The sequence below is a fragment of the Aythya marila genome (assembly GCF_965140915.1).
Source record: "Aythya marila genome assembly, chromosome: 22".
NCBI classification, from domain to species: Eukaryota; Metazoa; Chordata; class Aves; order Anseriformes; family Anatidae; genus Aythya; species Aythya marila.
Genome location: NC_139063.1, coordinates 4,326,603 through 4,352,850, shown reverse-complemented (window position 1 = coordinate 4,352,850; position 26,248 = coordinate 4,326,603). Strand labels below are relative to the sequence as shown.

At 66.6% G+C, this 26,248-nt stretch overlaps 2 protein-coding genes across 4 annotated transcripts; both read left to right on the top strand.

The window, feature by feature from the left end:
* The first annotated feature begins 1,497 nt into the window (after positions 1–1,497).
* On the top strand, positions 1,498–19,090 carry ASAP3 (ArfGAP with SH3 domain, ankyrin repeat and PH domain 3). 2 transcript variants are annotated; one of them, XM_082777336.1, is made up of 26 exons: positions 1,498–1,639; positions 5,216–5,288; positions 5,614–5,759; positions 7,521–7,595; positions 7,854–7,903; positions 8,139–8,265; positions 9,897–9,982; positions 10,689–10,764; positions 10,864–10,950; positions 12,050–12,159; positions 12,671–12,740; positions 13,314–13,401; positions 13,718–13,766; positions 13,919–14,106; positions 14,202–14,335; positions 14,796–14,890; positions 15,109–15,289; positions 15,389–15,474; positions 15,597–15,712; positions 15,817–15,884; positions 15,996–16,103; positions 16,250–16,499; positions 16,601–16,901; positions 17,381–17,516; positions 17,737–17,859; positions 18,079–19,090. In XM_082777336.1, the coding sequence occupies exons 1-26, from the start codon at positions 1,514–1,516 to the stop codon at positions 18,151–18,153; spliced, it is 3,024 nt and encodes a 1,007-aa protein (XP_082633462.1). In that variant the 5' UTR covers positions 1,498–1,513; the 3' UTR covers positions 18,154–19,090. The 2 variants fall into 2 exon arrangements, 1 of the variants encoding a protein (XP_082633462.1); XR_014318927.1 differs by lacking the exon at positions 17,381–17,516.
* A 548-nt stretch (positions 19,091–19,638) lies between these two features.
* TCEA3 (transcription elongation factor A3) lies at positions 19,639–25,698 on the top strand. 2 transcript variants are annotated; one of them, XM_082777758.1, is made up of 14 exons: positions 19,639–19,985; positions 21,459–21,521; positions 21,601–21,706; positions 21,826–21,994; positions 22,192–22,260; positions 22,430–22,498; positions 22,617–22,691; positions 22,856–22,933; positions 23,014–23,168; positions 23,725–23,781; positions 24,157–24,311; positions 24,688–24,834; positions 24,935–25,006; positions 25,300–25,698. In XM_082777758.1, the coding sequence occupies exons 1-14, from the start codon at positions 19,917–19,919 to the stop codon at positions 25,306–25,308; spliced, it is 1,293 nt and encodes a 430-aa protein (XP_082633884.1). In that variant the 5' UTR covers positions 19,639–19,916; the 3' UTR covers positions 25,309–25,698. The 2 variants fall into 2 exon arrangements, with proteins under 2 accessions (XP_082633884.1, XP_082633885.1); XM_082777759.1 differs by lacking the exon at positions 22,192–22,260 and having other exon boundaries at positions 19,640–19,985.
* The last annotated feature ends 550 nt before the right edge of the window (positions 25,699–26,248 follow it).

Genomic DNA, 26,248 nt, shown 5'->3' with positions numbered 1-26,248 from the left:
TGTCACCGTGAGCTGTGGGGGACGGGGCTCACCAGAGCCACAGAGTGTGAGAGAAATGGTCTGGGGGCTTGCAGGGAGCTGTGGGAGCAGCAGAAAGGAGCTGGGGGGGGTGCAGGTGGGCAGGTTTGGGGGTCTTTGTGGTTTGGGGTGCTGGATTGGGCCTTTTGCCCAGCTCTGAGCCCCTCTCTGGGCAGCCAGGAGGGAAAGGAGGAAAGAGGAGGGGGCTCTGCCACCCCCTGACTGCCCCGGCTGGGGGCTGCTTGGTGCAGGGGTCCTGCAGGGCATCCTCGTGTCCTCTGCCAGGAAACCCAAAAGCCCATTAAAAAAAAATAAAATCTTAATTAATTTTTTGTCCTTGCAGTGAATCACCAGGTAACGGGAACCCCAAATCCAGCTCCTTGGACCTGCATGGGCCAGGGAGAGGCAAGGGGCCAGTAGGACACGGAGCCCGTGCGCTGCCTCTCCGTGGCAAAGGGGGGGTGCTCCAGAAGTGCCTCCATGTCCCTGCAGCCCCTCTCCTCTTCTGCTTCTCCTTTCCTGTTATTTCCCACCGGATTCTCCTTCCCCAGCCCCCCCGGACACCCCTCTGCTCCTTACCCCTGCTCCCCCTTTGCTCTCACTTCTTTTTTTTGGGGACATTTCCGAGCAGAGCCTCAGGGCAGCACTGGAGGCACGGGAGCAAAGCGTGTGAGCTCTGCTCCTTGTGCTCGGAGCCCTCCCTCCAGGGCCAAGCAGGGCACGGGGACAGACGAGTGCTTGGGGGGGGGGGTGGGTGGGAAATTTAATCTGGATTTAATCTGGATTTAAACCCGAGCCCTTGTGCACCCAAACTGGACTTTGGGGACACCCTGGGCGTCCCCATCTCCTCTCCGTGCCCACGGCAGCCCCCGCTGCCCTCCCCACCCCGTGCTTTGCCCCCATCTCGTGGGCTCCGTGGGGCCTCTCCCCGCGTGGGGGGGCTGCCGTGGGCCCCCCCTCTCCGCTCCCAGCCTGACAGTGGGGGGGTGAGGCCGGGGGGGGGGGGGGGTGCGCGGAGGGGTTCTGCACCCTGGGGTCCCCGGTGCCGCGGACGGAGCCCCCCGCGCCCTGCTGGTGCCCCGGGACGGCGCCTGCTGGGGGGGGGGAAATGCCGAGGGGGGGGCACCGGGGGCTCTTCGCCTTTAACGGGCGGGCGGGCGGCGCTGCTCACGTCACGGCGGCGGGGAGGGAGCGAGCGAGCGGGCGGGCAGAGGGAGAAACTCCCCGGTGCAGCCCCGCCGGCCTGCAGGGGATGGGGCGCTGAGCCGGGCCCCGGGAACCCCGGCACCCCCCGGCACCCCCCGGCACCCCCCGGCCACCCCCAGCCCCCCCACGGGCCCCCCAGGGCTCCGGGACGCTCAGCAGCTTCCCCGGTACAGCCCCGGTGCGCTCCCCCCGTGCGCTCCCCGTGCGCTCCCCCCCGTGCGCTCCCGGTGCGCTCCCGGCTCAGCCCCCGGTGCCCCCCCCCCGGTGCCCCCCCGGTGCCGCCCGCACCATGCCCGAGCAGATCAGCGTGGCCGAGTTCCTGGCCGTGACCGGCGAGGACCTGAGCTCCCCGGCTGCCACCGCCTTCGCCTCCAAGATGCAGAAGTGCCGGGGGGCGGTGGGGGCTCTGGAGGAGGTGAGCGGGGCTGGGGGGAGGCTTGGGCTGCGCTTCCCCTTGGGGACACCCCCTGCGCCCCTCTCCCGAACCTCGGGCACCCTGCAGTGCTGGCCCTGCAGCGAGCACCCACCTCTCCTCCTTGGGTTTCTATTTCTTGGGGTCCCCCATGTGCCCCGCTTTGTTCCGAGCCCCCCGTGATGCCGGCCCCGCTCGCTGTGGGGTTTGTGTCACTCGCTGCAGCTCGCCCCCATTTTCATTTTTCACTTCTGCCCAGGGCTCGGCCACTGCCGGCGTCATCGCCGATGGTTTGGGGGAAAGAGGAACCCGGAAGGTTTTTTTTGGGGGGGCTGCTGTTTGTGCTGCCCCTCTCCGAGCGCTCGGGGGTGCGGGGCTTGGAGCCTGGCGCTCGCCCTGAGCCGCTGCTTCGGGACCCTCCAGCCGGGGCGGCCGTTTCCATCCTCCGCCCCACCACGCATTTTCTTGGGGCCAAGGCCTGCAGAAACGGGCAAAACCTCGCCGTTCCAGCTGGTTTCGTTTCCAGCTCTGGGTGCTACCCAGGGGCTGGCTCCGTCCCCAGGGCTGGGCTCAGCATCGGCCCCGTGGCTCAGGGCTGTGAGCTGCTGCACCCTGAGGGGGTTGAGGTGTCCCCGGGGGGGTCCCGTCGCTATTAAAGCTGGGGTGGGATTTTTAGCCCCCCCAGAAGCCCCAGCAGCATTGACGGGGCTGGAGCAGGGTTGGCAGGGTGCATTTATCCTCCTCTCCCCGCTCCTGCCTCCAATAGAGGCTGTTTCCAGCTGGTCCCGCGTCCTTTGCCAATTCCTCTTAGCGCAGGAATGGCTTTGAAGGGGAGCCAGAGCTCGTGGGGCCGGCGCGGGCCCCCTCGGAGCCCCGGGGGCGACGGGAAGGGAGCCCCCCAGGCTGGAAACCCAGGACCCGATGGTGCTGAGCATCCTGGGCCCCGCCAGCACGTGCTCTCCCCTGGCTCTGGCTCTTTCTCTCGGCCGGGAAGGGGGAGGCAGCTCCAGGCAGGAGGAAGCGGCAGGAATTTCGTTTGGCCGCTCGGCTTCCCTGGGGAGGCTGAAATTTAGGGGAAGGGGGACGGGGATTTGGGGGGGGGGGGTCGCTTGGGAACGTTCTAGCGAGCGTGGCTGAGTGCCGGGACCTCTGACAGCGGCTCGGGTCTTTGGGGAAGAGGGGCCGGGGGGGCACGTGTCTGCCAGGGGGCTGCGGGGACCCTCGGGGGAGCCGAAAGGCAGCCAGGCCTTCGACTCCCAGCGCCCCGACGGAGGGGAAGAGGGAAATCCAAACAAACAAGCCCCAGCCCCGCGCCGCCGGCTGATCCTCGACGGGGCGATAGCATCAGGCAAGGAAAATAAACAGCGGCTGCTTTGGGAGGGGGGAGCCGGGGGGGGCTGGGGCTTTGTGTCACCGCCTGTCCCTGCCCCGCATCCGTGCTGGTGCTTGGGGAAGCCCGAGGGTGCTGAGTGCTGGTGTCTGCTGGGAGGGGGCAGCGCGACCCCCCCGGCACCCCAAAGCTGTGCCGGAGCAGGGTGCTGAGGGCAGGAGGCCATGGGGCCACCGAGGTCCTCCCAGGTGTCCGAAGCTGCCCCGTGCCTCAGTCTCCCCCCTGGGATTACAACCGGCTGCCCCCTCCCGGGGGTCTTGTGTGGCTTTGGGGTGCTGGGGGCTGGAGCTGCATCCTGTGGGGCTGAGAAATCAAATCAGGACGAGGCACAGGGAGGGGACCCGAGGGTCTCCAGAATGAGCAGGCAGAGGCTGCGGAGCTGGCGGCCGCATCCTGCGCTGCCCCGTGGCAGGGTAAACACGGCGTCCTGCCCTGCTCTGCCCTTTGCACCCGGAGTGGCCGCATCCTGCCCCAGCGGCAGCGCCGCCTCCAGCCCCCGGCCCCATCCCCGCGCCTTCCCCGGGCGGCACGGAGAGGGGGGGGGCTGAAGAATGGCCCCCATTGAGCCGGGCGAGGAGCAGTGCTCGGGGTCCCCGGGCGGCTGCAGTGCAGGTGCGGGTCCGTCCCTCCCGCTGTCCCCATAGGGAACCCCTTGTCACCACCACCGGCTGTGCCGATGTGACCCCTTCTCGGGGTTGTCCCCGGTCCCCTCTCGGTGCTGCCCCACCTCCAGCATCCTTCTGGGCCGTGCTCCTGGGGGGCTGCCCCATCCCGTGGCACCGTCCCCTGGCTGAGCGGTGCCTGCGTGCGCCCGGAGCATCCCGCCCTGCCTCAGTTTCCCCTTCCCGAGGCCGTGCCTGGCCAGTTTGCCCACCCAGGGCTGCTCTCGGGCAGCACCAAGGCCACCCTGGGGCAAAGTCTTCCTTGGGCCTCACGGCATCATCTGCTGGCCCCCCCCCGAGGCAGGAGGAGCTTCTGCTCCGCAGCACAGCTCTGGAGAGCCCGGGGCACTGGATTTAGGGCACAGATGGACATGGGACATTTCAGGACACCCCAGCATCCTCCTCCTTGCTGAGAGACCCCCGAGAAGAGGGGGGGGGTTGGCTTCTGCCTCCCCTCCCCACTGCCTCGTCCCGGCCAAGGCTGCCGGGCAGCACCTCATCCAAGGAGGGGCCTCGAGGAGAGAGGCGCCGGAGCCGGGCTGACCCCGCTGTCAGGAAATGGGCCTTGACATCAGCCCGAAAACCTTCGCTGGGAGAGCGAGAGAGAGCGAGAGAGAGTGAGAGAGAGCGAGAGAGAGCGAGAGAGAGCCTCTTTATTGTAATTCCTCGGCGGTTTCATCCCTCGCCCTGCTCCCCGTTCACGCCCTCCGAATATTTCCAGCCTGTTATCATGCCTCTGGTACCTGCAGCGCAGCCAAGGCGGCCTTAACCCTTTCCTGCTGTGCGCGGCTCCGGCTGTCTGAGCGGGGTTGGGGTTGGGGTTTTGGGGTGTTTGCCCCCACGCTTGGCAGATGGTGGTGGTGAGGGCCCCGTGCCCATGGCGAGGGACAGAGCGGGGACGGCGTCGGGGAATGGGGCTGGGGGCTGCAGCCAAGACCCTGCATGGGTCAGAGGTTGCAGGAAGCTGTGCCCCATCCTCAGGGTGGGATTTGTGCCGTTGAGGTCCCTGCTGGGCATCGGCAGGATGCAGATTTTGGTTTTGGTTCTTCCATGCGTAGAGCTGGGGACTTTTGTGCGCCTCGGGTGCCGTGCCCATCCCGGGGGACACGTGCTGGGCCAGGCTGGCGCATCCGTGCTGCGTCACGGGGATGCCGTCCTCCTCTCCCTGCTTCAAACAACCCCCGGGGGAGAGCCACGGAGGCATTTTCACAGCTGCTGGGGGCTGCTCGCTTCCAAACAGACGCTGCCCCCAACCCTGTCACCCCGTGCCACCGCCTCGCTCCAGCGTCACCTCCCCGGGGCGGTCGGGACCGTGGGGACCGCGAGGCTGCGGCATCCCCAGCACCGATCCTGCACGGGGCCGGGTGCTTCCAGCTCCTGTCCCCGGGAGCTTGGCTGCTGCCCCGCACATCTGTGTGGCAGAGCAGGCACCCGGCCAAGGAGCCCTGTGTGGCCAGCAGGGCGGGGGGAGTGGCCACCCCCCTCCCTCGGCAGCGCTGACGGGGGTTTGTTCCTTTGCTTTCGCAGAGCCTGGACGGGGACCAAGCCGTGCTCCAGAGAATAAGGAAATATGTGAAAGCCATTCACGTCTCCGGGCTCAGTAAGTCGGGTTTCCAGAGCCGTTGGGCGTCCCCGGGCTGCCACGGTCACGTCCTCCCCCGGTGCCATCCGTGGGTGGTGGCCCTTGGGGACACGGGTGCTCGCAACATGCTGAGGTGCTGAAAGCTGGCTGAAAAGGGGGTGAAAATGTAAATTGAGAGTTTTTTGGGGGGGTGCATAAGGAGCATCGCTGGTGTCCTGCTCTGCTCCAAAGGGACAGGGACGTGGGTGCGGGTGGGATCCGTGATGGGACCTCCTGGGGAAGGGGGTCCTGCAGGGCCACCCCGCAGCCGTCCCCACCTCACCGCTGTTGTCCCCCCGCGCAGCCCACGTGGATAACGAGGAGCAGTACAGCGAGGCCCTGGAGAACTTCGGCAACAACCACCTCTCCCAGAACAACCACGAGCTCTCCACCGGCTTCCTCAACCTGGCCGTCTTCACCCGCGAGGTCACCGCGCTCTTCAAGAACCTGGTGAGCCGCCGACCCCGCGGGGAGCAACCTCAGCCCGCTGCCCCCGTCCTGCTGGGGCCAAGCTGGGGAAAATCTGCACCAGGCCTCAGGATTTGGGGCAGAGACCCCGCACAGCTGCCCTCCACCATGGCAGGAGGTCCCAAATCCCACCCCAGACTCGGGGATGCTCGCTGGCCTCCCGACACCCCCTCCGCTGGATTTTCCAGCTCCCTCCCAGCTCTGCTGGGGACACCAGGGCTGCGATTTGCCGTGCGGTTGGGGCTGCTGGTTTTGTTTTTTTTTCCCCTTTCTTTCTTTTTTTTTTTTTTTTTTTTCACATCTCTGATCTCGCTTGCCAAGAAGTAAATCAAAGCCACGCTGAGCGCGCAGCGGGGCCGTGGGGAGCCGCAGCCGCGCGGGAGGCAGCAGAGGCGGCTGGAGCCGTCCCTGCCGTGGGAGGGGGGGGGGGGCACGGCTCTTTTTGGGGTCTCTTTTCTCCAAACGCATCTTCTTGCTTCGATTTGTTGAGGCTGGAGGGGTTTGATAGCTTGGGGGGAGAGCTGGGCTTTGTGCTGGGTGGGATCTGGGGCCGTGCAGCAAAGCCTTGGGGCATCCCCTGCTGGCTCCTCGCTGCCCTCGGGTCCCTTTTGAAGCCCCCCCTAAAAAAAAAAAAAAAAAAGAGAATTTGTACCCTCTGGCTCTGCTGAAGGAGCAGGCTCCTTGCTGCTGCCCTTCCCCCAGCAGGAATTATTTCAGATTTCACGTCCTCCTCTCCCAGTTACCCCGGCCCGGGCCTCCCCGCTCCTCTCCTCCCCATCGGGGCCATCCCGGACCCGGCCGGAGCCCCATGCTCAGGGGGCTCCGTGGGGAAAATGTCACGGGGAAGGAGCTGAACCGGTTCCCTGGGCGAGGGCAGTGCCCGCGCTGCGCCTCCCCTGTGCCACGTGCTGCAGGCGTGGGAACGGCCGCCCCTGTCCCAAACCCTCCCCGGGAGCTGCTCCCCAGCGGGATCCCGGCACCGCACGCACGGTGGAAGGATGGGGCGCCCCGTTTCCCAGCCTTTTGGGGCCGGTTCCTGCCCCGGGGATGGGTTTCTCCCCCTGGGATGTCGGGGAGCAAAAGCCCTCGGGAGACTTGGAGAGGAATTGGAGGGTTTTGCAGCCATGCAGCGTCCTCTCCGATGCAAAAGGTGTGCCCCCAGCATCGCCCCGGTGCCCAGCTGGGATCACCCTACAAGGGTGCTGGAGCCCTCACATCGGGGGCTGCCCCATGGGGACCCCAGCGTTTGGGGTCAGATGGAGAGGCACCAGGATGGGAGCAGGCTCCTGCGTCCCCTCTGCTTTTGGGGACACCCCTGGCCCCCCAGCCCGGGGAGGGGACACTTTGGGAAGCCCTCCCTGACCTCAGGAGGTCCCAGCCCCGTGGTCCCAGCCCGGTCCCAGCCCGGCTGCCTGCCGGGGGTCTGCGCCGTGCCGCGGGGAGGACGGGGCCGGGGCCGGGGTGGCGATGGGGGGGAGCAGCTCCGGTTCTGGCAGCCGCGGCGCTGATGTGGTTTGTGGGAAGGGCCCCGCGTCAGACATCTTGCAGCCAGCTCCAGCAAGCCCCAGCCTGCCCCTGCCTGCAGCCGGCCCCGTTTCCAGCCTCTTTAACCCTTACCGGGGCAGCGATTTTACTGGGGAGGGGGGCCCAAGGCTGGAAAGGACGCGGAGTTCCCGCATCCCGACCTGCCCCGATGCGGGGACGCCCCTGGGGTGACCCCGTCCCTGTCTCTGCCCTTCCCAGGTGCAGAACCTGAACAACATCGTCTCCTTCCCCCTGGACAGCCTGCTGAAGGGGCAGCTGAAGGACGGCCGCCTGGTGAGTCCCCAGCCCTGCTTCCTGGGCTGCAGGGCCCCTGCGTGGGGACAAAACGCCACAGCCCTGGGGACACGGCTCGTGGCACGGAGCAAGGGGCAGAGACGCAGTGGTGATGTCCCCGCAGCAGGGGACGGGGTGCTGGCACAGCGATGCAAAGCAAAGCCCTCACTTTTGGGCCACGGCTTTGGTGCTACCGGCTCCGTGCCCGTCCCTTCGCCGCCCCTAAGGGCTGCCGTCCCCTCTCTCCTCTCGCTGCAGGACTCCAAGAAGCAGATCGAAAAGGCCTGGAAGGATTACGAGACCAAAGTGTAAGCGACCCCATGCCCGGAGCAAAATCCCCCTAATCCCCCCGTGCACAGAGGTGTTTGGTGCAGGGCTGCAGCCAGGCTCTGTGCCAGCCTTGGGGAGGCTTCCCCTGCCCCATCGCACCCCCCCGCCACCTCTGCAGCTCCCCGGGGACCCCTTTTTGGGCAGGGCTGTCCCCAGGGTCCCCCAAAGTCTCAGGCAGGGCTGTCCCCGAGCCGTCCCCGTGCCGTCCCACAGGGGGAAGATGGAGAAGGAGAAGGAGCGCGCGCGCCTGGCGGGGGTCATCCAGGCGGAACCGTCGGCGGCGGAGCTGGCCGAGGACATGCAGAAGGAGCGGCGCCTCTTCCAGCTCCACATGTGCGAGGTGGGGGCTGTGCCGGGGTCCCGGGACCCTTTGGGGTCGGGGGGACGCAGGGGGCAGCTGTGGCCAGAGCTGTGCAGGGCGCTCAGTCCCCATCCCCAGCGCCAGAGCGGTCCCAGTGGGTGCAGCACGGGGCACTCGTCTGTCCCCGTGTGTCCCCGTGGGGTCCTGGCTCGGGGACCCTCCTGTCCCCCCCCCGTGGGATGTGGGTGCAGGTGGGACACCCTGCAGGGAGCACCGGGCACTGCACCCACGTCCTCCGGGTCCTGATCCTGCACCTCCTCTGCCAAACCAGGGGCTGGCATTTGGGGCAAAAGGCGATCCTTTTGGATAAACCCCTTGAAAGGCGCAGTTTCTCTTTGCAGTTTGGCCCTACTGGCAAAACCAGAGATGCTCCCCAGGTCCCCAGGCACACAGAGGGGCACAAGCGAAGGGCAGAGACCTGGTGCCAGCCCCCCCAACCCCCCCATCCCCGGGGCTCTCCCCCATCCCCTCCCCTATCCCCGGGGCTCCCGGGGTGCAAAGGGCAGGGTGTGCGGGGAGGAGGCAGCGCCGCAGCGGGGTCGGGGCTGCTGGCTGGGGCCGGGCCAGATGAGTCAGTGCTTTGAATAGCAGCTCTGTTAAATAAATACCAGCGCATGGAAACGGCCGGGAGGGGCTGCTCGCTTCCAGCAGCGCCTGCGCGCGGGCACCCGCCTGGAAGCGGGGCGCAGGGGGCTGGCACGCTCCTGCACGTGTGTGCACGCTCGCGTGCACGCGGTGTTTGCTGCTTTCGGGGCTGGGGGCGCGATGGGTTTCCACCCTAGGGGTGCTCGGTGGGGCACAGCTCCTCGCCGAGGGGGTCCCTGTGGGTGGGTGGGCGCAGCGGGACCCCCAGCAGGGGTCTGGGCAGGGCAGGCCCCTGTCACCACCACCTCGGGGTATCGGTGGCAGGGGGGCAGAGCCCCCTCAAAACCCTTTTACTCCTCCCCGTGTGGCTCCTCGGCCACGCTGGGAGCTGCCCCTCTCCATCCTGCTCCCCGACTCCTGGTGGCCCCCCGGCAGAGGAGCTGTGGGGTCCCTCGGGGGCTCCGGCACACCCTGGGGCTGTCGGGCCGTGGAAAGCCCCTGCAGCTGGAACTTGGCCGCCTTCCCCTCTGCTCCTCTCCCAAAACATTTCGGGGGGGAGGCAGGGAGGAGGCCAGCATCCAGCTGTGCGGGGCTGAGGCTGCGCTCACCCAGGGGAGGCTCTAGGCTCCTCTCTGTGCATGGGGCTCTCCTAACCCAAGGGTCTGGGTCTTTTCCTGCAGGTGAGGGACAGGTTTGATGTACAAAACGATTCAGTTTTTAATTTTTGTTTTCCTTAAGCTGACTCGGGTTCGGGTTATTTATTAACTCCAGAAGTACTGCGCAGCGGGAGAAGCGCGCCCGGCCGGGAACCCTGGAGGCACGCCTCGGCCCTTGAACTTTGCAGGGCTTGGAGCTCCTCCAGCTCCAGGTTTTCTGAGGGTGGTCCCCAGAGGCTGCCTTCACACCCGACCTCGTGGCCTCTTGAAGCCGAGCCAGTGTCACAACCCTCCTGCCCACGCGGGGAAGGGGGGGACGAGGACCGGTCCTGGTCCCCACCACCTAACCGGCTGTCTTCTGCCCCCCAGTACCTGCTGAAAGCCAGCGAGAGTCAGATGAAGCAAGGGCCGGATTTCCTGCAGAGCCTCATCAAGTTTTTCCATGCCCAGCACAAGTAGGTGGCTGTCACCGCCGGGAGCGCTCGGGGGGGGGTTTGGGGACACCTCACTCCCTGTCCTGGGGGCTGAGTGACCCCACAGAGCTCCCGGGGAAGGTGCTGGGCAGGACCCGCTGTTGTCCGGTCGGGATTTTTGGCTCCGGGAGATGCAAACGTGTCCGTAAGGGCTGGGGGAAGGGGCTTGGCCGGGGATGGAGCCGATGATTTGGTTTCTGGATGGATTTCCAGGGATGAGTTCAGCCGAGTGGCTCCGTCGGTAGCCTCAGAGCTCGTAGCGAGGGCGTTTGGGGCAGGGGGAACATCCCCCTCCTTCCCCTCCTTCCCTTGCACTCCTCCAGCTCTCGAGTGGGGAAACTGAGGCAGGGAGGGGGCAGTGGCACTGGCCACGGGCATGCTGGCAGACAGGGAAGGGTCCCAAAAGGGCCAGGATCTGGCCTCAGCCCCAGTGAGATCGGCTTGCAGCGAGCAAGAGGCCAACCCCGTGCCCCAAACACCCGAAATATTTGGGGTACCCGGACCCCACGGGCTGGACATGGGCTTTGCAGCATCCCAGCAGCGAGGGAGCTGCAGAGCCAGAGCAGCTCCCCGGGGCGCGGGGGGGGGGGGCTGCTGCATCCCCCCGCCACGCTTTCTCTAAATAAGCTCTTTTTTCCCCCCCCGTTTTTCCCCATTTGCATCTTAATGGCGTGAAATCAATGCCCAGTTTCTTCCAAGACGGCTGGAAGGCTGCCCAGAACCTCTACCCCTTCATCGAGAAGCTCGCCGTGTCCCTCCACGCGGTGAGTCCCCCGGCTCCCTCCCCACCCGCCGCCACGCGGGACGCGTCCCCCGGGCCGTGTCCCCCCCCCAGGACACCGCGGTCCCCGCTCCTTTTCCAGCTCCACCAGGCGCAGGAGGAGGAGGTGAAGCAGCTGGCGCAGACCCGCGACTCCCTCCGCAGCATCCTGCAGCTGGACAGCAAGGAGGTGACGGCAGCTGGAGGGGTGACAGGGGGCTGAGCGCGGGGAGGTGGCATGGGCTGGGGATGGGGGGCTGCGGAGGAGCAAAGCTGGGCGTCCGTGGAGATCTGTAGGGGGGAGGAGATCTATAGGGTGATGGACATCCATGGGAGGAGATCTGTAGGGTGGAGAGCATCAGTGAGAGGAGATCTGTAAGGTGGAGGGTATCAATAAGTCAATGAGAGGACATCTATAGAGTGGAGGACATCTATAGGGTGATGGACTATCTATAGGGTGAGGACATCTATAGGGTATAGGGAGATCTATAGGGAGAAGAACATCAATGGGAGATCTATAGGGTGAAGGACATCGATGAGAGGAGATCTATAGGGAGGAGGACATCCGTGGGAGGAGATCTGTAGGGTGGAGAGCATCAGTGAAAGGAGGTCTGTAGGGAGGAGGACATCCATGGGATGAGGACATCCATGGGAGGAGATCTATAGGGTGAAGGACATCGATGAGAGGAGATCTGTAGGGAGGAAAACATCAATGGGAGATCTATAGGGTGGAGGGCATCAGTGAAAGGAGGTCTGTAGGGTGGAGGGCATCAATGAGAGGAGATCTACAGGGACGAGGACATCCATGGAGGACATCTATAGGGAGATGGACATCCATGGGAGAAGGATGTCCATGGAGGAGATCTATAGGGAGGAGAACATCAATGGGAAGAGGTTTATAGGGAGGAGAACATCATGGGAGGAGATCTATAGGGTGGAGGGCATCAATGAGAGGAGATCTGTAGGGTGGAGGGCATCTGTGGGAGGAGATCTACAGGGATGAGGACATCTGTAGGAGGAGATCTGTAGGGTGGAGGAGATCAACAAGAGGAGATCTGTAGGGTGGAGGAGGACATCAATGAGGGGAGATCTGTAGGGAGGAGGGCATCCGTGGGAGGACACCTACAGGGAGGAGGACATCCGTGGGAGCACAGCAGGAGGGATGCTCAAAGGGGACGGAGGTCTCTGACTCCATAACGAGGTCCCCCAGGGGCAGGGCCACTTCTGCCCCTCTCCCATAGCTTTCTAAATGCCTTTTTTTTTTTTTTTCCTTTTCCTGGTGAGCTCAGGAAAACCTGAGCAGGAAGAACTCCGGCAGCGGCTACAGCATCCACCAGCACCAAGGGAACAAGCAGTACGGGACGGAGAAGTCGGGGTTCCTGTACAAGAAGAGCGACGGGTGAGGGCGGGCGTTACCCCAGCTCACAGCCCCCTGGGGGACACCTTTGGGTGAGGGTTTGGGGCCGTTACGCAGACCTTTGGGTGCTGTCGGTCCCGTCTGGTCTTGAGGAGGTCTAAAGGCTTGGAGAATCCCATTTTCCCCTGGCTGGAGGAGCCCTGGAGGTGGTTTTTGGGGTGGGCGGGTGTCCAGCAGGCTCTGAGCTCCACGTGGTGCTCCCCTGACCCCAAATGTGGGTCCCCAGGAGCCCAGCACCAGGTTCACCCCGAGCCGTGCTGGTGATGTGGGGGCAGAAACGCCCTATTTCCTGGGCATGGGGGCAGAAATCATCCTGCTGGCATGGGTCAGGGGGAAAAAATAACTCTTATAGCCCCAAGGGGGTCTCCAGCGAGTTGTAGGAAGCACGACCCTAAATCCCAAAGCCTCTCCAGGGGCTGCTGGGGGCGGTTTGGGGTGGGTGGACGTGGTCAGGGATGCGTGGTGTGTCCTCACCCCTCCTGCTCTGGCTCAGGATCCGCAAAGTGTGGCAGAAGAGGAAGTGTGGCGTGAAGTACGGCTGCCTGACCATCTCCCACAGCACGGTGAGGGACCGGGGGCACCTTCATCCCCGTGGTCACCCCGAGGTGCTGCGGGCACGTACCGCCCGGCGCAGACCCCACAGGGGTACCCGGCTGTGCGCCCCGAGCTGCAGAACCCTTTTTTTGCCATCCTCTGCTGGGTGCTGCCCCAAAACCCACCCAGCTCCGTGTCCCCTGCCCTTTGGGGACGTGACCTCGGCTGTAGGGCTTTTCCCCGAGCACCCCACCCGTGCCCCGAGCAGCAAAGCAAGCCACCAGCTTGGGGTGTCCCTAGCAGGGGGTCCCTCGCCCCCCGCGTTTGCTGCGTGCCGGTGGGATGGGGGCTTTAGTGGGGGCTTTAGTGGGGTTTTTAGGGGGTGTTGAGGCTGCAGAATAGGCCAAAGAGGCTCGGAGTGGTTTTGGGGTGGGGGTGCTGCCATCTGGGGGCAGAGGCTGCAAAGTGCAGCCCCGGTCCCAGCCCCGTTCTGCAAAGGGAACACGCAGGGAAGGGGGCGGAGAGGTGCTGAGCCTCAGCGTGCCCCAAAAGCGACCCTCTGGGGACCTCCCTTAATCCCCCTCCGTCCCCCTGCCCTGCAGATAAACCGCCCCCCCGTCAAGCTGAACCTGCTGACGTGCCAGGTGCGGCCCCACGCCGAGGAGAAGAAGTGCTTCGACCTGGTGACGCGTGAGTGCCGCCGCTCCGTGTCCTCGTGGGTCTGGTTTAGGGTCCTGGGGACAGACCCCGGGTGGGTATCCCGGGTGCACATGATTTTTTTTTTTTGATGGAGGAAGGACAAAGCCTGCCAGGCGCTGGCTGCCTCGAGCTCCAGACAACAAGAGGTGGCAGCAGGGTGTCGGGAGAGCGATGTGCGGGGATTTTTTAGCAGTAGCTCCAGCCCCTTCCTGCACCCTGCTGCAAATTGATCCTAAACGCCCCGTCCCGGCCCCTTTCTGCAATTTTTTCTGTTCCTAAATGCTCACCTGCGTCCCCATCCCTGCAGACAACAGGACGTACCACTTCCAAGCCGAGGACGAGCAGGAGTGCGTGGTGTAAGTGCCCATCCAGGGGCCGTCCCCACCCCACGCGAGCGCGCAAAACTCCACGGGGCTTTTAAAGCCCCCGGGGCTGCACCCCTCGCCCCGCGCGGTGCCGGCCCCGGTGCGTCCCCGCGAGGCCGCCCGGCTCTGCTCCCCCTGCCCAGGTGGGTCTCGGTGCTGCAGAACAGCAAGGACGAAGCCCTGAGCAACGCCTTCAAGGGCGAGCCCAACGGCGGGGCAGCCTCGGCGGGCGGCGCGGCGGACGGCGGCGTGCAGGAGCTCACCAAGCTGGTGATCAGCGAGGTGAAGAACATGCCAGGCAACAAGCAGTGCTGCGACTGCGGGGCCCCGGGTAGGGTGGGGATCCGGGCTGTGGGATGCAGCGGGATGGAGGTGGTAGGGGGCCGGGGGGTGATGCTGAGCCCCCCGCCCCGCTGCGCCCTGCAGACCCCACGTGGCTCTCCACCAACCTGGGCATCCTGACGTGCATCGAGTGCTCCGGCATCCACCGGGAGCTGGGCGTGCATTACTCCCGCATCCAGTCCCTCACCCTGGACGTCCTCAGCACCTCCGAGCTGCTGGTAAGCGGCTCCCTGATCCCGGGGGTCTGGCATCTGCTGGGAATCGTCCTCTGCTCGGGGGCTCCCGAGCCTCCTGGGTGCAGGTTTCAACCCTCCTCCTCCTCCTCCCTCCTGGTCTCTTACCAGCTGGCCTCAGTTTCCCCCCCAGCTGCAGATTTCTGCCCCTAGCATGGTGCTCCAAGGATGCAGGGGGGGCTCTGGGAAGTGATTGCTAATAGGGGGGAAGATGCTGGCAGCCCCCCAGGACCTGCTCCCTGCTCCAGCAAACTGCTGCTGGGAGAAAGGCTCATCCCTGGGGGAGATGGGGGATGGCAAGGTGCTGGCTGGATCTGGTGGATTCCCCTCTCCATCCCTCCACGATGGGGATGGGACATCCCAGGGCAAGCCCGGCCAGGATTTTGGGGAGGGGGGTGGCCCCTCTGTGCCCAGGGCTCGTCTCCCCCTGCCCCTCTCGCCACAGCTGGCCGTCAGCGTGGGGAACACCCGCTTCAACGAGATCATGGAGGCCACGCTGCCCACGCAGGACTGCCCTAAACCCTCAGCCAGCAGCGATATGTGAGTTCCTAAATGCTTGGGGGGGACACAGAGCGGGCTGGGGAGGGGGGCTCCGTGTCCCCATCATCCCCACCCCGAGGACTGGGGGCTCACCGGTGCCATCGCCTGGACGTCGGGACCTGCACCTCTCGCAGAGCTTCCCCCCCAAAAAATCCGACTGTGGGAGGGGGGCTCTGTGTGAGGTGTGGGGGTGCCCGCTGATGCCTCCCCCCCCGCAGGAGCGCACGCAAGGAGTACATCGTGGCCAAGTACATGGAGCGGCGCTACGTGCAGCGGGGCGGCCGCGACGAGCCCCACCGCCTCTGGGACGCCATCCGCACCCGCGACCTCCTGGCGCTGCTGCAGGCCTTCGCCCAAGGGCACGACCTGGCCAAGCCCCTGGTGACCCCCGAGGGCCAGGTGAGCCCTCCGGGAGCCCCCCCCCGTGAGGGATTCGCTCAGCCTGTGGGGTGTTTTGGGGTCCCTGGGCTCAGCTGTGGTCTCCCACCCCACTGGCAGGACGCGGGCGAGCTGGCGCTGCACGTGGCCGTGCGCTACGCCGACAGGTCGTCCCTGCCACTGGTGGACTTCATCATCCAAAACGGGTACGTCCAGCTGGGGTCGTGCCACTTGTGGTGTCCCGGTGATGTCCCCGAGGTGCTCGGGTGTCCCCATGAGGATGGGGAGCGGTGCTCGCACGCTCTGGAGCTGTCGCTGCTCCGCGCAGGGGGACGCTGGACCGGGTGACGCAGGACGGGAACACGGCTTTGCACTACGGCGCGCTCTACAACCAGCCCAACTGCCTCAAGCTGCTCCTGAAGGGCAAAGCGGCCTTCACCACGGGTACGGGGCTGGGATATAGGGCTGGAAGGAAAGGGGGGGGACTTGGGGCCAAGCCCTGTCCCCGTGGAGCAGCTGGGATCTGTCCCCATCCGTCCCTCGCGCAGTGAACGCGGCCGGCGAGACGGCGCTGGACGTGGCGAGGAGGCTGAAGCACACCGAGTGCGAGGAGCTGGTAGGTGGGGGGGGGTGGGGGCGGACCAGGGGGATGGGGAGGGGGCTGATGCTGGAGTGGGGGGCACCTGGGACCTGGCCACCCCCCCGCTGACACCCCCGTGTCCCCCAGCTGGAGCAGGCGCAGGCGGGGAAGCTCTCGCTGCAGGTCCACGTGGACTACGACTGGGAGCCCCCCCAGGAGTACACCTACGACAGCGAGGACGAGCTGGAGGAGAAGGTGCCCACGGGATGGTGGCAAGGATTGGGGGGGGGGACAGGGCCAGACCCTGCACCCCCACCAACGGGACGGGGCAGGGAGCAGAAGGGGGCTGCAGGGGGTGCGGGGGGGCCCCAACAGCTCCGTGTCCGGGTGTGTGCCCCCAGGTGAGCCCCCTCCAGCGCTCCTTCAAGGGCTCCTCGCCGCTGGCCGCCAGCCCCCCCCCCGCCGCCGCCTGCCCCCAGGGCCGCTGGAGCTGCATGGGGATGGACATCACCAACAAGACCTACGAGACCATCCTGGTGCCCTCGCGGCCCGCGCCCCGCCGGGCGCACAGCGAGGAGATGCCCCCCCCGCTGCCCCTCAAAAACCCCACGCGGGGCGGCCCCCGCCCCAAACCCGGCCCCAGCCCCACAGGTTAGTCTCGAGGGGGGGGGCACACGCCATGGGATGCTCGCTGAGCCACGTCCCCGTGCCACCAGCCTCGGTGTCCCCATTATGTGTGTCCCCCCCCCCAGAGCGCCCCGAGCTCCACCGGCAGGCGTCGGAGCCGCACTTCTCGGGGCTGGCGGAGGCCCCCCCCGGGCAACGCAGCCTCTCCTCTTCCTCCTCCTCTTCCTCCTCCGTGGGGGCCCTGGATGGTGCGGCCGCGTCCCCCCCCGGCACCCGCAGCCCCCCCGAGGCGCGGCGGGCGGCCTACTGGGAGACCCGCTCGGAAACGGAGAGCGGGGCCGCGCGGAGGGGGCTGGAGCTGAGTCCCCCCCCCGTGCAGCCCCCGCCGGGAGGCCTGGCCCCCGATGTCACCCCCGTCAAGTTCGGGTAGGGGTCCCCCAAAACTCAGGGGAGGTGCTGGGGGGGGGAGGTGGTTGTGTGGTGGTGGTGGGAGGAACCCCAAATTGTCCCTGGGGGTGTCGGAGCAATGCCCCCCCCCTCCCCAGCCAGCCTGGAGCCCCCCCAGGGATGGGGACAGAGGAGGGGACAGGGGCAGCGTGGGGAAGGGGACTGTCCCTAGAGGTGACACGGATCCTTTTGGGGGGGGACACTGATACCATGACCCACTGGAAGTTACCAGATTTTATTTTTTCCCCCCCCATTTTGGGATTTTTGGTGGGACGCTTTGAGGAAGGGTGGGGGCTGCTGGTGGCTGTCACAGGGCCCCCCCCGAGCACCCGGTGGGCTGTAGGTGGCACCCTGCTCCCTTGGGTGTCCCAGGGGGGAACCCAACGGCACCGAGACCTTGTGGGGAGGGGGACGGGGTGCCGGGGGGGGGCTGACTCTGCCCCTGCTGCCCCCGGTAGCTCGGAGAGCACCCGCTCGTACCGGCGCATCAGCGGGGTGGCCACCAAAGCCGGCTCAGCCGCCCCCCCCCAGAGCCCCGAGGACCCCGCTCCGAGCAAGGTGCCCCCCGTGCCCATGCCCCGGCGCTTCGCTCCGGTAGGTGGCACGATTTGGGGTGGGGGGGCTTGGACGGGGTGCAGGGGTAGGGTGGTTTTTGGGGGGGGAGCTTTGGGGACACCCCTCCGTGCCCAAGCATCGCTGCAGCTCTTGTCCCAAGGGGGTGGGTGGAGGTGTTGGGGGGGGGTCACAGCTCCTGGGGTGGGTTTGGGGGGGTGGCTGCCCCCCCCCCCCTTTGCTGACCCCGTTCCTCGTGCAGGCCAAGGGGAGGCAGAAGCGGGTGAAGGCGGTGGCTGACTGCAAAGGGGACAAGGCGCGGGAGCTGACCTTCTCCAAGGGCGAGGTGATCGTGGTGACGCGGGAGGAGGACGAGCAGAGCTGGGTGAGCCCCCCCCGGGGCACAGCCCCCCCCCTTCTCCCCCTGCTCATTTTGGGGGGCCACAGATGGGCACCCCCCACCCTGTCTGTGCTGGTGGTGGTCACCTCAGGCTGCCGGTGCCACCCCACAAGGGCTCGTGGCCATCGGTCCCCGAGTTCCTCCCCCTCCCCACCCACCCTGGGACCCCCCCCCACCCCCTGACACCTCTCTTTGCCCCCCCAGGTCGGCTTCATCGAGGGCGACGGCTCCCGCACCGGTGTCTTCCCCGCCAGCTTCGTCCACCTCTTGCAAGACTGACTGGGTCCCCCCCCGCTGCCCGTTTTGTCCCCGTCCCCTGGGGGCCGGGGGCTTACGGGGCGGGCTGGGAGCTGGAGCCGGACCCCCCCCAGCCCCTCTCTGCCCTCGCCCCTTTCCACGGGGCCCCGGGTGCTGCAGCCCCTGGTATGGGACCGTGTGGCTGCTGCCCTCCCAGGGGACGTGGGGACCCCCGGGTTGGGACCCCAACCCCCTGGGTGGTGGCTTTGGGGAGCCCAAGGGCTGCCACCCCCCCCCGCTGCCATCACCTGCACCCTGCGGGGAGGTTTGGGTGCCCACCCCGCTCCGGCTGCTCCCCGTCCTTTCGTGGGCTCTGCCCATCCCGGGGGCTTTCTCCTCCCCTGTCAGCAGGGATTTGGGGCTGGGGGTGCGCGCTGGGTGCCCCCCACCCTCCTCTGCTGGGTGGGCGCAGAGCCCCTGTGCCCGTTCTCTGGGGGGAGTTCAGTGCACCACCTGGTTTTCTCCTCTACCACAACTGTGAAGCATTGGGGATTGGTAGGGAACAAAAAAAGGGCTTTTTATTCATCATTTTGGGGGGGTCGGAGGGTCTGCGGCCACATCCTGCCCCCCTTCCCCGGGCTCTGAGAGCCCCCCCCAGGGCAGCGGGGCTTGGAAATGCCTAAAAACTCCCCCAGCCTGGGACCACAGCTCCTTGGGTGCCTGGGGTCGGCGCGGGCAGCACCGTGTCCCCGTGTCCCCGTGTCCCTCACCGGGCGGGTGCTGGTCACCGCCCGGCCCTGGGGGGGGCTCCTGGGGCCATCCTGCAGCCCCCTTTTGGGACCAACGCTGCCCCGTGTCGCCGTCCCTCGGGAGCCGCCGGCCCCTGTGGTTTATCCTCGTCCGCGTCTCGTTCGTCGCGTCTCAGCCAGTGGCCTGTTGTGTTTGTTTTTCATGTTCTCCCTTTTGAATTTCTAATAAAACCAGCCGTTTTTGTAAGCTGTGGGCTGCGTGCATGGGGTCCCCATCCCCTGCCCGTCGGGGACACGACGGGGTGGCAGCGGGTGGCCCTGTGCTGACAGGGACCGAGGGTGCAGCCAGGTCTCCCCCCAGCCTTGCATTCGGCCACGAGGGAGCACCCCAAACTCCCCGGGATGGATCCAGCCCGGTTCTGCTCCCAGCCGCCGGGGTCCCGGCAGTGCCAGCACCACCACAGCGCCTTCAGCCCTGGCACAGCACCAGAGCCAGGTTCCCTGGGGGATCTCAGAGCCGCTACTGGCACGGGGACGCTGCTGGCACGAGGACACCACTGGCATCGCCTCCGGTCTGGGCCGAGCGCTCTGCATCGTGCAACGCTGGCGGCGCGTTGCGTCGAGCCTTCTGGCCCCGGGCAGCCCCAGCCCAGCCCCAAAGCCACGTCCCGGGGCTCTCCCGCTGCCACCCCATGGCTTGAACCCCGTTGTTGGTGGCTCCCCCGTCCCCGCGAGCCCCCCGTGCGCTGGCACCGAAGGGCGCTGCGTCCCCCCGCCGTGCGCCTCCCCCTGCTCCCGCAATCTTTGTCCTGCTCACTCCGGGCTATATTTAGCCCTCCCCCGTGCTATTTCGCCTCCCTGGCAGGAGTTTATAACTGGCCGGGACAGCCACACCTCCTTTCTGCTTTCCTCCCTTGCTTTCCTTCCTTCTCTTTTCCCCTTTTTTTTTTCCCTCCCTGCTCCGCTCCGGCCCGGCCGCCGCTCCCTGCCCCTGCCCCTGCCCCATGCCCAAAGCACCGGGGGCTGCCCGAGCCCAGGACCCCTCCAGGAGCCAGCATGGGGCCCGCTGAGGAGCTGGTCCGGATCGCCAAGAAGTTGGATAAGATGGTGGCCAGGAAGAGCACGGTAAGGCGGGCTGGGGCGTGCGTGCAATATTTGCACACTTGTGCCAGATTTGCACACTTGTGCCAGATTTGCACACCCACGTGCCAGATTTGCACGCGTGAGCAATATTTTGCACGCGTGCCATATTTGCACGCGCGTGCCACGTTTGCCTGCGTGTGCCACATTTGCACTATTTGGGTGTGCTTGCGTTTTTGGGCAGCTCGGGGCAGGGCAAGGGAGGAAAGCCACGAAGCTCCCCGACGTGGCAAGGAGAAAAAGGGGGCTCAGAAATTCAGAAATGTCCCCCCCAGGAGGGGCTGAGCGGGTGCTGGGGTGCTGAGCTCCCTCAGGGCACCCCCGGGTGCTGCCTCTCCACCCTTGGGGAGTTGGAGCTGGTGCCCATGGGGGGTTTATTTTGGATTTGGGGCTGTCCCGTGCCCCCCCCTGCTCAAGGCCATGGGGACGTGGTAGTCTGGGAAGCTCGGGGGGGGGGGGGGACCTGTCCCAGGCTGTGGCGGTGTGGGACAGAGGACAAATGCGGTGACAGGTGCTTGGCCCCCAGCCCGGCCACAGGCACCCAAACCAGGCTGGGGCTGGCAGCAGGGGCTCAGCCCCATGCAAAGGAAAAAAAAAAATCCCTTGGGGGGGGTGGGAAAAGCCCCCCCGAGCCCAGACACAGCCCTGCCTTTTGCACGAGCGCGTGTAAACGTGCACGGGGAGGGAGGGGGCTGAGCCACGGCACTGGCAGGGGTTGGGGAGGGGTCTTCGGTGCTGGGGGGGGGGGCACAGGATCTGTCCCTGCCTCCCTTTGTGCCAGCTGAGCACCCGTCCTGGCCCACTGGTTGCACAGGGGCGAGCCCAGCCCCTAAAGTTAATATTTGACCGTTTCTGGTGGACTTTGCCCCGGGAAGGTGTGGGCTTCCCAGGTGCTGCCGTCCCCCCACCATCTGGTGGCTTTTTGTGACCCTGGATCACAACCGCCCAGCCTCGGCTGAAGGGACTGATCCTGCCCGGCCTCAGGCTGTCGTTGTGGTTCCCAAACCCTCCTGATTTATGCCACTTTTGGGAAGGGGAACGGAGCCAGGTCACAGCACGGGGGTGTCCCCTGCGCCCAGCGGGCTGGGAGCTCCGGCCACCACGAGTGGCACGACCCTGCCGTGGGTCCCTGCACCCTCATCTCTGCTCCTGCACCTCTAAAAATACCGGGGAGGAAAACGACCCCGCGTGGAGCCGTGCCGGGGATATATTTAGCCCTACAAGCACCGTGCACCCAAGGGCCGGGCTGTGAAGCTGGTGACATGTGGCCCCCGGTGCCTTGGGGACACTCAGGTGTCCCCAGCCCTCCCCGTTGGAGCGGGATGTTTTTTAGGGCAGCATCCTTGCGGGTGGCCACGTGGCCCCGAGCGCCTGCCCCATCCCCTCTGGGGACCCCGTGGGGTGGTCCCGGGGGGGGCGCAGCTCCTCGAGGGTTCCCGTGGCCTCTCCCCGCTGTAGGAAGGGGCGCTGGATCTGCTCAAGTCGCTCACCGGCTACACCATGACCATCCAGCTGCTGCAGGTGAGATGGGGCTGTGCCGGGGGGGGTTGGGGGGTCCCGGGGGGGTCCCGGTGACGGCCCCGCTAACGCCTGTCCCCAGACCACGCGCATCGGGGTGGCGGTCAACTCGGTGCGCAAGCACTGCTCGGACGAAGAGGTGGTGGCCTCGGCCAAGATCCTCATCAAGAACTGGAAGCGGCTGCTGGGTGAGAGGGGCAAAATCCCCCCCAAAACCTCCCCAAAACCTCCTCCAAACCTCCCCAAACCCCCACCGGGCTGTCCCGGTGACCCCGTGCTGTCCCGGTGACCCGGCGCCTTCCCGCAGAGACCCCCGCTGCCCCGAGGAGGGAGAAGGACGGCGACGGGGAGAAGGAGAAGAAGGAGAAGGAGAAGCGGCTGGATTTTCCCCCCTGTCCCAGCGAAGGGGCGAACCCACCCCCGGCCAAACACCCCAAGACCCCGGCCGAGAAGCACAGGGAGAAGCACAAGGAGCGGTACGGGGCCAGTGGGGGGGCACCAGCGGGGCCAGGACCAGCTCTGACCCCCCCAGCTCCATCCCTAAGGGCTTGGTTTATCCAGGATGGAGCCCCCCTGCCCGTTTTTTTCCCCTTCCCCACATGCTTTTTACCCAAACGAGGGCTGTCCCGAGGGTAAAACCGACCCCAAACCGCCCCCGTCTCTCTTTCTGCAGGAAGCCCAGCACCCCCGGCACCCACCCAGCCCCCCCCAAGGGCCACCCCCCCGACTCCAACCCGCAGAGGTACCCGCGGTCCTGCCCGCGCTGCTCGGGGCTCTGCGGGGCTCCACGAGGCTTTGTGGGGCTGGGGGGGTCTTCGGTGGGAAGGGGGGGTCAGGATGTGGCTCCCCGGGCTGCACGGAGGGTGCCGGGTGCTGAGCGCGTCCCCCCCTTCCCCTGTGTTTCCCTGAAGGGAGCCCAGCAGCGGCCGCAGCCCCTCTGCCTCCTCCAAGAAATCATCCCTGGATGGCAAGAAAGAGAGGTGGGGGTCCTGGGATGGGGGTACGGGGGGGGGGGGGAGAGGACCCCAGCCCCTCCTGGGGCTGCGGATGGGGCTCAGGACCTGGTCCCCAAACTCCGAGCCGTGGCTGCTCCCGCAGGAGGGACTCTGCCGACTCCAGGTCCTCGGCCGCCTCCTCCTCTTCCTCCCCGCAGAAGAGACCCTCGGGGGAGAGGTAAGGAGGAAGCCCCCCCCCCGGGGGGACCTGGCCCTGGGGGGGCACAGCCCCAATTTGGGGATGCTCCAACCGTGGGACACGCAGGCAGGGTGGGAAGAGAGGGGCTGCCAGCCTGATTCTGCCCCATCCTTGGTGTCCCCCCCACCCCGTGCCCCCCCCAGGAGAGCCTCCGTGGGTGCCAGCCCCTCGCCCGCCCCTGCCACCCCCCGGAGGAGCTCCAGCGACAGCAAGGAGGACAGGTAGGACCCCCCCCCAACCCCTCCAACCCCCTCCTACGTCCCCACGGGACCCCAACACCGACCTGTGTGCCCCCCCCCAGGGCCAACAGCAGCAAGGCCAAGGCGGAGACGCCGCGGACCCCCAGCAGCCCCCCCTTCTCGCCCAGCGTCTGCCTCCTGCCCCCCTGCTACCTGACGGGGGACTCGGTCCGGGACAAGTGCATCGAGATGCTGACGGCCGCGCTCCGCATGGATGGTGAGCAACGGGGGGGGGGGGACACACAAAATTGGGGGGGCTGGGGAGGGTCGTAGCCTGCTCCTCTGGGGCAAAACGGGGAGGGGAACCCTCCAAAATTGGTGCTGAGCCCCAGGCAAAGCAAACCACAAAGTTATTTGGAGGGGCAGCAGGGACCCCCCCCCCCGTCTCCATCCCGAAGGTCCTTGGCCAAGCTGGGCTGGGTGTCCCGTGGGGCAGCCCCAGCGGGGGCAACCCTACAAAAATAAACGGGGCTCTGAGGCCTGGGGGCACCCGGGCAGCAAATTCCCCCCCCCCCAACTGGCAGAAAAGCCCCAGCTGTGCCTCAAAACCCAGTGTTTGGCCCCAAAAGGGGGTCGGTGGGGTCTCTGGTGGGGGATTTGGGTGTGGGTGTTGCAAAGGGTTTCATTGCGGGTTTAAGGTGGGGGGAAAATGATTGTTTTTAGAGAGGGGGTGGCTTGGGTGAGCAGGCCGAGGTTTTGGCCACTTTTTGGGGGCTCCCTGGGGCACAGGGCCACCCCCACACCCCCCCCCCCCGCCTCGCCTTGCCTCCCAGATGACTACAAGGAGTTCGGCGTCAACTGCGAGAGGATGGCATCCGAGATCGAAGACCGTATCCTTTGGGGGCTGGGGGGTCCTGGGGGGGGGCAGGGGCAGGGACAGAGGGTGGTGGGGACAAGGACATGGGGTGTCCCTGCGCGCAGCCTGCAGAGGGAGCCCGGAGCCCACGAAAGGCTGGAGCTGAGCAGCCCCGAGCACCCCAGGGGCAGGAGCTTTGGCACTGGGGTGCTGTGCGCCCCCCCCTGCTTGGGGACCTGCCTCCCTCCGGGGGGTTTGGGGCAATGGAGCCACGCTGGGCCAGCTCCAAGTCACCCCCAGCTCCGAGCTTTGGGGTCCCCCCTGCTGCCAGGACCATCCCCGGAGACGATTCCCCCTGGCTGGGGGGGGGGATGCAGGCGATGCTGAGGTTTCCGTGACGGGCCCCCAGATATCTTCCAGGAGCTGAAGAGCACGGACATGAAGTACCGCAACCGGGTGCGGAGCAGGATCAGCAACCTGAAGGACCCCAAGAACCCCAACCTGCGGAGGAACGTGCTGTGCGGGGCCATCCTGCCCGGCCTCATCGCACGCATGACCGCCGAGGTGCGCAGGGGGGCTGCGGCCCCTCCTGGAGGCTGCCTCGGTGCCTGAGAGCCAGCAGGGTCCTGGTTTGGTGGTGCAGGTCCCATTATACGGCACAAATCCCCTCCCCGTCCTGCTCCTTGGGTCCCGGTCCCCGCTCCTCCTGCCCCATGGGGTCCCCAGATGAGGTCCTCGGAGCCCCCCATAGGGCTGCAGCTCCTTGGGGACAGGTCTGGGGACGGGGGACTTGTTCCTCCGGATGGGTTCGAGCCCAGCGAGCGGGATCAGCGCCCTGCAGGGATGGGGTGGGTGATGGACCACGGGGCTCTGCACCCGGGGCTGTGCCAGCTCGGCTGGCCGCCCCCCGGGAGGCCCTGATGTGCCCCCCCCGTGGCAGGAGATGGCCAGCGATGAGCTGAAGGAGCTGCGCAACGCCATGACCCAGGAGGCCATCCGCGAGCACCAGATGGCCAAGACGGGCGGCACCGTCACCGACCTCTTCCAGTGCGGCAAGTGCAAGAAGAAGAACTGCACCTACAACCAGGTGAGCCCCCCCGAGCACCCAGGAGACCCCCAGCTTGTAGTATTTTTTGGGGGGGGACACCATCAGCATCCTCTGACCCGGCTGCCTGCTCCCTCCCCAGGTGCAGACGCGCAGCGCCGACGAGCCCATGACGACATTCGTGCTGTGCAACGAGTGTGGGAACCGCTGGAAGGTCTGTACGAGGCGGGGAGGGGGGGCTCTGGGTCCCCCCGGCCCTCCCCTGTCCCACTCCTGGGACCCGTGTCCCCCGCAGCATCCCTGCCCGTGCCCCACACCACCCCCGAGCCCCCCGTGGTGGTGCTGGTGTGGTGCCACCGCCGGGTGCTCCAGGACCCATCCGGCACCCACACCCCACGGGGAGCAGGCTGGCCCCAACCCAGGGGGTTCCCAGAGCCCCCCAAAACTGCCCGAGGTGGGGGCTGCCTGCGGGGTGCCCCCACCCCACGCTCGGTTTCTTTTTTGCAGTTCTGCTGACGGCGCCCGGCGGGGCTGGAGGGGACGCGGCGCGGAGGGGACACGGTGACGGCACATGGGAGGTGGCAGCAGCCCCCCTGCTCCCTGTTCCACGGCACTGGGATCCCACAAGTGACCCAGTACTGGGCGGGTTTGCTGTGGAAGACCCCCAGTGAAATCCAGCCCTTTGTACTGGGAGCCCACTGGGAGCACAGAAACATCCAGCAAGAAGACTGGTCCGAACTGGGCTGCACAAGAAGGGCTGGGGGGAGCCTGGGCTCATGTGGCTGGGGGGCAGGAGGGACGCTGCCCCATGGCTGTGGGGTTGGGAAAGGGCCAGGCTTCACCCCCAAACCCCCCGTTTCCCTCCCCTAACTGCAGGTGGCAGGGTGTGGGGGGAGATGGGGTGGGTGGCGGCGGTGCCCGGGTGCCGGTGGGATGTCACCGCGTCCCCCGCTCCGTGACACACGGGGTGCCCGGCTGGCGTCCCCGGGGAAGAGGAAGGGATGGGGGGAGAGGAGTGGGAAGAAACCCTCCAGCTACAGCAATAAAGGCCTGAACTGTCTCTGCAGCAAGGGCTGCTCTCTGGAGGGGGCTCGGTGCCTCAGTTTCCCCAAAAGAATTTGTGAGTTTGCCCCCAGGCAGAGCTCAAGGCAGCTCGCACCCAGATTTGGGTGCCCACAGCCCCGCCTCCGGGATCCTGCTAGCCCCAGAAGGGTCAGCCAGCTCCAGCCCCTGGGAAAACACCTCGGGCTTTGGCACTCATTAGCATGCAGAAATCATTAATAAGCCTCCGAGGCAATTAGTTACACTTGCAAAGCGTGGCTGCAATTAAGGCACTGGCAGGATTGAGGTGGGCGAATAAAACGTCAGCGGGACGGCGCGGTGACCGGCACAGGGAGCACCGGGGCCACTGCGGGTGGAAACAGAGTTGGATTTGAGGGAAACGGATTTGGATTTG